The following is a 12,138-nucleotide window of genomic DNA, read 5'->3' as shown; positions in this document are numbered from 1 at the left end:
GTTGATTCTGCACTTTTCCACCACCTTAAATATATAAACTCTGGGGCTTCAATGTGATGAAACTGCCCAACCACCGAATAACCAAGTCTGAGGTAAGAGTTTAGTAGTGTTAGTTTAGCTGAAAGAAATGTTAGCGATGCTGCGGGGAAAACGTTAAGCGAAGTTTAAGGGTTAACTTTACCTAGCGCTCAGTGCTGTATCTTTACAACTAAGACTGTAAATTGTCCTTTTTAAGTTTTTGAGCTGTAAAATTGACTTTGGGGTTGAAAGCAGCAAGTGGGCGTTCTCTGCTGCAGTGTTGTTAGCCAATCAGAGGCGATGTACTGTATGTACTGTAATGAAACGATTTAATGAAGCAGAATACCACTGTGTGTGTGTACTTTGTGTGTGTGTGTGTGTGTATATAAAGTGTGTGTGTGTGTGAGATATGCCACATAAGTGTGTTCTTTATAGGCCTCTCCTCTCCTGTCAGTGTAAGTTGATATGCCCTTTCGAGTGCACACATGTACGTATACACACACACACACACACACACACACTACTTCAAATGCTTCAGCTTATCAATACCAATACTTTAAAGCAAAGGGCATTGTGACTCCTGAGCCTGCCGGCTCTCTTTTAAAACACTTCACTACCCGCTATTGAGCTGCTCAGGAGAGCCAATACTCCTCTCTCTATCTCTCTTTCTCTCTCTCTCTCTCTCTCTCTCTCTCTCGCTCTCTCTCTCTCTCTCTTTCACACACACACACACACACACACTCTCTTTCCCCCTCTGTGGAGGTTCTCAGAGAAGGCAGAAATGCGCCATGCAGCCCTAGAAAGCCATTCATCCATGCAGTCAATGTTACCCAGAAGAACAGTGACGTTAAGCGTAACAGTGAAAGAGCGCAGGAGCAGCAGAGGAGCGCTGATATATGATTCTATCACAGGAAAGAAAATTTATCCTCATTGACCCGATATCAGAAACATTTAACTTTCATGATTAAAAACGGCTGCCCCAATTTGTCCTGGTTAAAATAAAAGAAAACATCTCGGAAGACCAAACCTTCCAATCTGTAAAAAAAAAATTGAGTACAAAAAAAACAATTAAAAATGATAAGTTTCTTTGATTTTTACCAAGTTGAAAACCTCTGGAATATAATCAAGAGGAAGATGGATGATCACAAGCCATCAAACCAAACCAAACTGAACTGCTTGAATTTTTGCACCAGGAGTAAAGCAGCATAAAGTTATCCAAAAGCAGTGTGTAAGACTGGTGGAGGAGAAGAACATGATACCAAGATGCATGAAAACTGTGATTAAAAACCACCAGGGTTATTCCACCAAAAAAATGTTACAAATATGAACTTGTTTTATTTGCATTATTTGAGGTCTGAAAGCTCTGCATCTTTTTATTTGTTATTCCAGACATTTCTCATTTTCTGCAAATAAATGCTCTAAATGAGTATAATATTTTTATTTAGAATTTGGGAGAAATATTGTCTGTAGTTTAGTATAGAATCAAACAACAATGTTCATTTTACTCAATAAACCTCATAAACATATAAATAGCAGAATCAGAGTAACTGATTCAGAAACTGAAGTGGTCTTTAACTGTATATAATTTTTTTACGGTGCTATAATATTTCAGGGCAGTTTTGATGCTTTTTAACAACTTTTATGGCGATGCGGATTTCATTTTCCAGCAGGATTTGGCGTACTGCCCACACCGCCAAAAGTAATTGTCTGAGAAATGATTATACTATGGTTCTGCAATGTTTTATATGTTTTTATTCTGCAATAAAAAATAATAAATTTTTTTGAATCCAAGATGGTGGTTCTTCTACAGCGTCACCCTTATATGCGTTTGTTAATCATACCACTTTCTGATGTTTTTTCATTTCTTTCATGTTGTTCTTTCACTGCAGATTTAGTGTGCAGTGGTTTTTATGGGTGTGGATAAGTAGAGCATGGCACAGTGACCTGGATGCTCTGGGGGGGTTTTGGGGCATTGTGGGTACCCAAACCTCTCTCTTTGTGCCCTCAAACAGGATTTCCTCTGCATGGTCCAGAGTGGCATGGTATTTTCACACACTCTGTGTGTGTGTGTGTGTGTAAAAGGGTGTGTGTGTGTGTGAGTGTTTCAGTCCAGGCACAGTGCAGTGGGGTGCAGTTGTGGTGCAGAGTGTGAATATTAGAGGCTAAAGCTAAAGGGATCAGGGGTAATAGCCTGAGTCTACATCTCCGTGACATCCGGTCCTCCAGCCCCGCGTCCTCCTCACTCTGTGTGTCCAGGCTGGCGGACAGGCCGTCCCCTTCGTTTATTATTCCGTTTATTCTCCCTCGCTTTCTTCTCCTTCCATAATCCCCTGCTTTTTCCCTCCTCTCTCCCTCTCTTTTCTGTCCAAACACCTGTTTGGCTTCACCTCTCGTGCTTCAGCTGCTGGTGCTGCAATGCAGGGATATCACTGCTGCTCTCTCAGTGTTAAAGGAGGGGTTGGGGGGCAAGGCAGAACGGATCTACTCAAACTGTGTGTGTACACACACACACACACACACACACACACACAGATCAAGGCTGCAAAGCGTATAGCCAATAGTTTGACGTGGCACCGACAGACAGTTCTGGTGGAAACAGGAGAGTTGAGGTGCACATTGAATTCCCGAACATCCCTTTCAGACAGCTTCCTCTTACAGCGTCCACAGTTAATCCTGTTGGATGTGGTCGGTCCTTCTTGGTGCTATGCTGACATTACCCTGGATACCGTGGCTCTTGATGCATCACAAAGACTTGCTGTCTTGGTCACAGATGCTCCAGCAAGACGTGCACCAACAATTTGTCCTCTTTTGAACTCCTGCTGGAAAATGAAATCGGCATCTCCATAAAAGTAGTCAGCAGAGAGGGGTTATTTTCACTCTTACCCTTTCGGTCTTTTTCTTTTATCTGCCTTTCTCTCACTCTCTTTTTCCTGTCTTTCCATCTTCATTTCTTCCTCGTTCTCTTATTCTCTTTCATCTCCATTACCCTTCCAGTCTTCTGCTGTTATCTTTTTCTCTTATCTCTTTTAGTCTTTCTTTCTATCTTTTATTTAACTTTTTATTTACCTGTTTTTATGTCACCTTCTCTCACTTCTCTTGACATCTTCCTCTCTCTTTTTCACCACCGCATCTCTCATTTCTTGTCTCTCTCTCTCAATTCCTACTTATCTCTCTCTCCCTTTCTATCTCTCTTACTCTTTCGGTCTTCTGCTCTGCTTTCTTTTACTGTCTCATCTCCTCCCTCTTTTACTAATTTCTCTCTCTCTCTCTTTCCCTCTCTCTCTCTCTCTTTCTTTCTCTCTCTCTGTATTATCAAGCCATACTAGTGAGGAGTGCTGGTGTGTGTGTGAGCGAGAGAAAGATAGAGAGAGAGAATCAGACATTGAAGGAGTGTGTGTGTGTGTGTGTGTGTGTGTGTGGTGTTCCTCCTGCAGTGAAGTGAACGTGTGAGAGTGTGTGTTGGGGTCTCGGCTGAATCTCGAGGGTCAGTGTGTGTAACAGCACCGTTTAACACACACTGTTTAAGAAACGAGAAAAGGTCACCGCAGTTAGAGCCAGAGTGTGTGTGTGTGTGTGTGTTTGAGAAAGAGAGAGAGAATAGTGTTTTATTAAGAGAATGAGAGAGAGAGGGAATAATGGAGGGTAATGAATGAATGAGGAGGATAAAGACGTGTTAGCGGAGTGTGTTAGCGGAGTGTGTTAGCGGAGTGTGTTAGCAGAGTGTGTTAGCGCTCTGACAGCCGTGTGTTGTCTGAGCACACGGGCATGCAGTCGTACCCGGAGGACATGCTGACGAGAACACATGAGGGAAAAGGAGTGTGTCTGTGATCTGTTAACTGACTGTGTGTGTGTGTGTGTGTGTTCTGTTGCAGAGGAGGACGTGGAGAACTTTGAGATGGCTGCATTGCCGTTGGACACGCAGCGGAACATCGAGGCGGACAGCTTCTGGTGTATGAGCAAGCTGCTGGACGGAATACAGGTGTGTGTGTGTGTGTTTTACCATCCCTAGGGATGGGAAAAATCAGTAGTTCGAATCCCGGTCATGCAGCTTGCAGTCAGCTGCCAGAGCCCTGAGAGAGCACAATTAGCCTTGCTCTCTCTGGGTGGGTACAGTACAGTAGATGTCTCTCTTCTTTCCCCTCATCACTCCTATAGGGTGATGTGGATCAGCTCAAGGCTGCATCTGTGAGCTGATGTATCGGAACCGAGTCTCTGCGTTTTTTTTTTTTTTTTAATTAATCGTAAGTATACAAATAGGGACATGCGTTTGTACACAGTACAGAACATGTCGTCCGAAGGTTCGTTCCGAGAACCTTTTTGTATCTCTGTGTTTCGCATTTCTCTGTTTCCTCCAGTGAACAGTGTGTTCAGCTCATTCTACAGTCTGATGATGAGGGAGCTGGGGGTGTGCGCTCTGACCTTTAGCTGAGAGGTCAGGACATTTCAGCAGAGGAACAGGGCAGATGGAGCTGTGTGTCTGTCTGTCTGTCTGTCTGTCTTTGTGTGTCTGTCTGTCTCTGTGCATCTTTCTATGCGTCTCTGCGTGTGTCTGTTCGGCCTTCTTCTTTTATCTGTCTTTCTCTTACTCTCTCTTTCTCACTCTTTCCTGTCTTTCCATCTTATTCTCTTTCATCTCTGTTGCTCTTTCTGTCTTCTGTCATCTTTTTCTCTCTCATCTCCTCTCTCTCTCTCTTTTAGTCCTTCTCTCACTCTTTCATTTAACTTTACCTGTTTTTCTGCCGCCTTCTCTCATTCTTGTCTTTACATCTTCCCCCTTCTCTTTTTCAACACAGCATCTCTCATTTCTCTTTCACTCTTTTTCCCTCTCTTGTGCCTCTGTTGCTTTTTTAAAAAAAATATTTCTTCTATTTATTTATTTCTCTCTCTCTCTCTCTCTCTCTCCCCTTCTATATTTCTCTTACTCTTTCAGTCTTCTGTTCTGCTATCTTTTACTGTGTCTCATCTTCTCTCTTTTAGTCTTTCTTTCACTCTTTTCACTGTGTCTGTGTCTCTGTGTCTGTGTCTCTGTGTGCCTCTGCGTCTCTGTGTGCCTCTGCATGTGTCTCTGTCTGTCTGCGTGTGTTTCTCTGTGTCTCTGTCTGTCTGTCTGTCTGTCTGTGTGTGTCTCTCTGTGTGTCTGTCTGTATCTGATTGTCTCTGTGCTCATCTCTGTGAGCATCTCTGTGCGCGTATGTCTGTTTGTGTCCCTCTGTGTGGGTGGATGTCTCTGTGCATCTCTGTGCATCTCTGTGCGTCTCTGTGCGTCTCTTTGTGTGCTCATCCCTTCAACCTTATCTCACTGTACACTGGGAGGGGTCAGGGCCGCCCCCTGTAGGCGGGGTCAGATAAAGCATGGGAGCGTGTCGCCACTCACTGGATTTACTGGTCTTGAGCCGCAGGCTAATGCTAACAATCTGCATGCTCCATCAGTCCAGCCTTCTGTTCATCCATCCATTCATCTCTCCATCTATCCATCCATCCATCTCTCCAGGCGTTGGGTATCTTGGGCTGGCATGTAATCTGTATTCTAATAGCTGATGGCCTCTGGTCCTCACTGACATGCATTGGCCCACCAGCCCATCAGCCAGCCAATCAGAGGCACAATCACTCATAATTAGCAGCATGTTGCACATGTGTAGTTACTGTAGTTGCAATTTATCAGAGATGCATGAATACAGATCCAAAAAATCCGACCCGGCCCATAACCTTTCATTATGAGCCCGAGCCCGATTTAAACCTGAGATTTAAAAAATATATATTTCAGGCTGTTTGAATGAGCAAAATCTATTCAGAATGATGTTAGCTAAAATTGCAACACTGAAGAAGCATAGACCTATTATTAAACAAAAAATTTTAAAAAAATATTAAAAAAAAACTTTTATTAAAAAAAATGCCTAGGGGTGTCACGATTCTCTAAATCCTCGATTCGATTTTATTTCTGATTTTCTTTTTTTTTTTTTTTTTTTTTTACAGCAGAGAGGCCTCTGCCAGTTTTAGATTAGTCTATGGTCAGTCATTGGTTTGATTCATCAAATTTACAAAATCTTATTTCAAAAGGTGGGCTTGATATAAGTGATGCAAAGTGATACAAGTGATCTGTAATACACCACATTAGGCACTAATGGTCGAATTTAAATAATGTTATTAAGATATATATGTAATGCCATCTAGTGGCTTTTTTTGGTAGCAGCAGTGTGTCATGTAAAAAATAATAGAACGATTAGAGCCTTATCAAACTGAACTCTATCCTACTATAACAGTTAAACATGAACGATTAGACTTTAAGACTTTTTTGGTCCCTGAGAAAGACAAGTTTTTTTCTTTAATAAAGATATATTATTAACTTTATCTGAGAGAAAGAAGCTCCTCAAGGTACCAAAACTATTAACATATTTGAGGCTAGACAAAACAACTGTGTGTGTGTGTGTGTGTGTGTGTGTGTGTGTGTGCGTGTGTGTGTGTGTGCGTGTGTGTGTGTGTGCGTGTGTGTGTGTGTGTGTGTGTGTGTGTGTGTGTGTGTGTTGTTTTTGCAGGATAACTACACGTTTGCTCAGCCTGGTATTCAGAAGAAAGTGAAGGCTCTGGAGGAACTGATCAGCAGGATCGATGGTGAGACTCTTTACTCTTCAGATCTAATTATATTTAACATTAGGGGTGTGTCATATATTATCCATAATTCTGACACAGTAAAAACATCTCCATATTGTAATATTCTTGAGAACAGTCTGTTTTTTGTTAGCTATTTGCTATTTACTGTGTTCACTTTCCCCTAATGAAACATATTATAATGAAAAATATATTCTATTCATACTGAATCAGTAGACGACTCTTTTAACTGTTTAACAGCTTTGTTCTGAGTTTAACAGCAGATATATTTAGCGAACTCTCTTATAATGAACTCTCAGGTTCAGTCAGGTTCGCTCTTTCTTTTTTAGCTCTGTGCAGAGTTAAAAACAGCAGGAATTATGAGTCAGACGCCGTTCAGAGTTGAATAAAGTGAATAAAGACTTCTTTTTTTGTTTTGTTTAAATGAAAAAAAAGTGAGGCTTTTCTTTGAGTTTTTCTTTTCTTCTCTATTTTTTATTTATTTATTTTTGCAGCGCAGAGGGTGAACCTGGCATTCAGAAACGTTTCTAAGAATATCATTTAACACCTCTTCTGAGGATCAGTTCAGCTGCAATTAAAGCCCACCATTAGACCCACTGCACACAGCACTGTTCTCCTTTTAGTAAAGGTTTTGTGTGATTCAGTAAGTGAGGGCTTGTCTGACAATCAGCGTTTATGACATTTACACAATACGCTGTTATTCTGGAGAGCCAAATTTAAATTCTTTTGTACTGTTTTTGTACTTTTTTTTGAACATTAAGTTATATTAAGTCCTAAAAAAGGCTATTAAACTTAATATGCCAAGACTAAAAGTGCTGTTAAACCCCAAAAACATTATGGACCAATCCCCTTTTACTCCTTGGCCCTAACCACTTACCCCTTCCCCCCCTTTTTTTTGAGTATAACCCTTCCTTTAAGAACAGAGTTATAAGAGAAAGGGCTGAAATCCTTCCTCTAAGAATTGGAAAACCCTTGAAAGAAACCTGATACGTCATCAGGAGCGCTAAAGTTCAGCGGTACCACTTTAAAAGAAGACTACCTTTTATAAAGGGTTTATAAATGGTTTACAATTAGTTTATTAATGGTTACTAATTAGGTTGTAAATGCCTTAAAAATAATCATTAATAATCAGTTATAACACATACGTAGAAAGGGTAACAGTATAGAGGGATGTGGGCTCACTATTTGGCTAACAACAGGTCATTGTTGCCCTTTCTATGTAAAAAAAAAAATAATAATAATAATAAAAAAAAAAAAAAAAAAAAAAAATATATATATATATATATATATATATATATATATATATATATATATATATTATAATTATTATTTTTATTTTATATATATATATATTTTATTTTTTTTATTATTATTTTTTTATGACGAGAAAGCAACAAAATAATCTTAGTTTATTTTATGCAAGTATAAAGATTTAAAACATTCAGTAAAAAAAAAAAAAACATCTGTTATAAAATTTTGTCTGTTTACTAATCCAAGTCCTGCTGGAAAATGAAATCTGCATAAAAGTTGGTTAAAAGTTGGCCAAAAAGAGGTTTTTACAGAAAAACACTGCACTAACTCTGGACTTAGACTGGATATAACCAAAAGAACCAATTATATATAATATATAATATTTAAATTGTCTGTGAGGCTGATTTTTGGGTTTCCTTGTCTGTAAGCCGTAATAATTCATACCAGTTATCTATAATAATATAAGTTTCAAATTTTGAACTGAATTAATGAAATGAATTAGCAACTTTTCAGTGATATTCTTTATTTATTTTATTTTATTTTTTATTTATTATTATTATTTTTTTTTTGAGATGCACTAGTTTACTATATTACTCTGTTTAGGAAATTTGTGTACAATATAATATAGCACACGGCTACAAATGAGGGAGATGGACTAAGAAATCAATTTTTTTCATAAGTCTCAGCGATTAGGGTGTGAAAGCAAGCGAGAACATGGTGAAAAAAAAAGAGAGAGAGAGAGAAGAGAAATGGAGAAGAAAGAAGTGAAGGGGAACGGCTGCATTCTCACGGGGAGGGGAAGCGTAATATAAAGCATGAGAGTGAGGCAATGTTAGAGATGAAATTTCAAAGAGAATTTAAATTTCAGATTAAATGTTAAACGTGCGTTACGCGTGCGACACGCGGCCGCCTGTTCGGGATCCCTCCTGATGCAAAGTTTGCGTAATACACCGAGAACACTTAATACAGGAAAGAGCTTTTCGCAGTTTTAAGTAGTTGATGTGTTTTTTTTTATCTTCTTTATTGAGAGTTTATATTGCTCCGGCTCTGTTTAAGTGTCCATTATCAATCTGATAGATGCGGTTTCCATTATTCTCCTCTCGGGGCCGTTTCAGACCTCACTGAAATCCATCATGAGCTCAGTCAATACGGCCTCGTTCTAAACGCCATCCTTTTTCTGCCCTTCCCTCGCTGAATGGAAAGCTTTATATATTAAACATCCGTATTCTCAGTGCTCCCGCTCGCTCGCACTCTTTTCGCTCTCTCTTTTTATTTTCAATTGAATGTAATTATATATGGAGCTCTGTGGGAGAGCGTAATCTAAATTTGGGAGGACAGCAGGTATGGGTTTTTACATTTGACGGCACCTTAAAATTCCAAAGACTTTTCATTTTGAGACAGTGATTTTTTTTTTCCATTATTTTTTAATATTCTGCATTTTAAATTAAAATGTTTGTTTTAGATTCTTTAAAAAAATGGGCACCTCTTTTATTTTATTCCTCTTTTTTATTCATTTTATCATAGTGCATTTTAGGTAGAGTCATCCGGAATTCAGGCTTTCAGTTAACAGCTGTGCTGAACTAACTCATCAAGAGTTAATTACTTGAATTTCTTGTCTCTTTATCTTGTCTCTGTGTTTAGTTACAGGTGTTAAAGGTATACAGTGAATAGTCAATATTTGAGTAATGTTCTAATCCAGATTATGGCAGAAACTATTAAACTTATTAAAGAAAAAAAAATATATATTTTTTTTATTATTTTTAAAAAGACTGGTCTTAGTGGATTTACTGTTTTATTTTGGGTCATTGTCATGTTGCATGATCCACCTCCACAGTTTTCAAACAGATTTGTCTTCAAGCATCCTCTAAAACAAGCAAAACCGCAACTAAATACAAATATAGAATGATTTTATAAGGATTTGCATATAAATACCCAAGTTTGGTGCTAATATTCTCACTGCAAGAAATCTTTACAAGCTGGGAGATTCAGAAACAGCATCTGAGGTAAAAGAAGTAATATTAATAAAGCTGTTTAATTCTGAACGTGTCTCTGTTCTGTTTTTGTCTCACTGCAGAGGACATCCATCTTCACTTTCAGAAGTGTGAGGTGGAGTACCTGCAGTTTGCCTTCCGCTGGATGAACAACCTGCTGATGAGGGAGCTTCCACTGCGCTGCACCATCCGTCTGTGGGACACCTACCAGGTACACACACACACTCACACACACACACACACACACACACACCTATAGCAGAAAGTTATAATATTATTTTATTATAGTATTTTGAACTGAACACTGGAATATATTTTAGCTTTATTAGGTTCTGAATCCCTTTTTTTAGTTAATGCTTAAAAATTGACTGTTTATAGTATTTATAGAGATAAATACATACATTAAAATTCATATACATAATTTAAATGCACTGTATCAAATGTCTACTATATCAAATACTACTGTACAACATTTACACAGCCAATGTCACAATGTCTAGATGTTATGACGCTTTTTATGCATATCTTCGCTGTCCAATAAAAACAAATCGCCAAAACAGCAACTTTACAGGAGAGAGAAAAAACCTTGGAGTCTTTCAATGGAAGTCAATGTAAAAAGAGTTTATTTCAGGTCATTTTGAAGAGTTTCTATTGGTCCGTTCATCAAGATATTTTGGTACAGTGTGAGGGACAGTTTGTATGTTCAAATTATGCAGTACACTAAAAATCGACAAAAATGGAGAAAAGTGTTTTTCATAGGACAGCGACGATATTATGAATATTATGGTCTATTATGGATCTTTTTTTTTATCATTCTGGATGCAGTAATGATTTTCCTTTCAGTGAAGTCATGGTTATTTAAAACCTAGCTATAGAGCACTAGCATCAATAATTTATTTAAATATTTATTTATTTATTTTATATATTTATTTATTTTAGAAGCTATATATTTTTTTATTTATTCAGTTGTAGTTATTGGTAACCTGTTTTAGCGTGTGGCTGGTTGAGCAGAACCTGTGGTTCCTGTGCTGCAGACTGTGTTAATTATTATTTATAAACTGTCCACAGGGATTAAAGGCTTTCTGTTGCACTTTATTATCCTACTTAATTTAATCCCTGCTTATCTGAATGTATGGTTTCCAGACTAAGAGTAGAGGAATGATTAGCTATTAGTGTAGATAAGAAATGACAGCACAGTAAAGCAACCAGCTATATAAGAGCATGTAGTAATAATAATAATAATAATAATAGCAACAGTAATAATAATGATAATAATAATAATAATAATAATAATAATAATAATAATAACTAGAAAAGTACATTTCCTGAAGGAAATGCAGGATGGTTGCACAGCTAAAATAGCTCCCACTGTTTACTATGGTGGTTGCTATGGTGTTGCTAGGTAGTTGATAGATGGTTTGCTAAGGTGTTGCTATCGTATCTGTGGTGATTGCTATGTTGTTGCTAGGCAGTTGTCAGTTGGTGGTTGCCTAGGTGTTGATATAGTATACGTGGTGGTTGCTATGGTGTAGCTAGGTGGCCGCTATGGTGTTGCTATGCTGTTTGTTGTGATTGCTGAGGTGCTGCTATGGTATCTGTGGTGATTTCTAGGTGGTTGCCATGTTGTTTCTAAGTGGTTGCTGAGGTGTTGCTAAGTGGCATTCATTCCTATGGGGAAAATTCGTACGACAGTTGTGCGAAAACCGTACATCGTATCGCTTCGTACAGCATATTTTCGGAAAGAACGCAATAAGCTCTATAGGCTTCGTATCTCATTCTAAGCATACATGGGTTTTGCAATGCGCAATAATAATAATAATAATAATAATAATAATAATAATAATAATAATAATAATAATAATAATAATAAATAGAACCGGAAACGCCACATTTTTTACATTAGATTTCCTCAATATGCAATGGAAGTTATGATAAATGTAATATATATATTTATATTTTTTAAAGCTAAATAAGTACATATTTTTATGGTCCATTGTTTAGAGATTTACACCATGCTGGAGGTCATTGGTTGGTTCAGACTGACACTTTGGCACAGAGTTTTAGGGCTTAGGTGTCGGTCTATAAAGTTTCCTGTCCTCATAGCGAGCTGTCGCTAAAATTTATAGCTAACCCGTAGCTTGGCTGTGATTGGTTGTGACCTCAGTGCTGCAATTTGATCTGTTTTACACTTTAAACTATAATATGCAGAGGGTATCGATTAATTTCACACAGTTCTCATAAATGAAGTTTTTTTTTGTAGTTTAGAGAAGTT

At 38.1% G+C, this 12,138-nt stretch overlaps 1 protein-coding gene across 2 annotated transcripts in view; it reads left to right on the top strand.

Annotated features, from left to right (window-relative positions):
• Positions 1 to 12,138, top strand: part of tbc1d22b (TBC1 domain family, member 22B) — a 56,472-nt gene that overhangs the window by 32,323 nt on the left and 12,011 nt on the right. For both annotated transcript variants that reach the window (XM_022670617.2, XM_022670616.2), the window contains 3 exons: positions 3,891 to 3,997; positions 6,552 to 6,627; positions 9,950 to 10,077. In XM_022670617.2, the coding sequence (XP_022526338.2) occupies positions 3,891 to 3,997; positions 6,552 to 6,627; positions 9,950 to 10,077 (311 nt within the window). The remainder of the gene's footprint in view (positions 1 to 3,890; positions 3,998 to 6,551; positions 6,628 to 9,949; positions 10,078 to 12,138) is intronic.

This window comes from Astyanax mexicanus, chromosome 12, assembly GCF_023375975.1.
Source record: "Astyanax mexicanus isolate ESR-SI-001 chromosome 12, AstMex3_surface, whole genome shotgun sequence".
Classification (NCBI taxonomy): domain Eukaryota; kingdom Metazoa; phylum Chordata; class Actinopteri; order Characiformes; family Acestrorhamphidae; genus Astyanax; species Astyanax mexicanus.
This window is presented reverse-complemented; position numbering and strand designations above follow the sequence as displayed.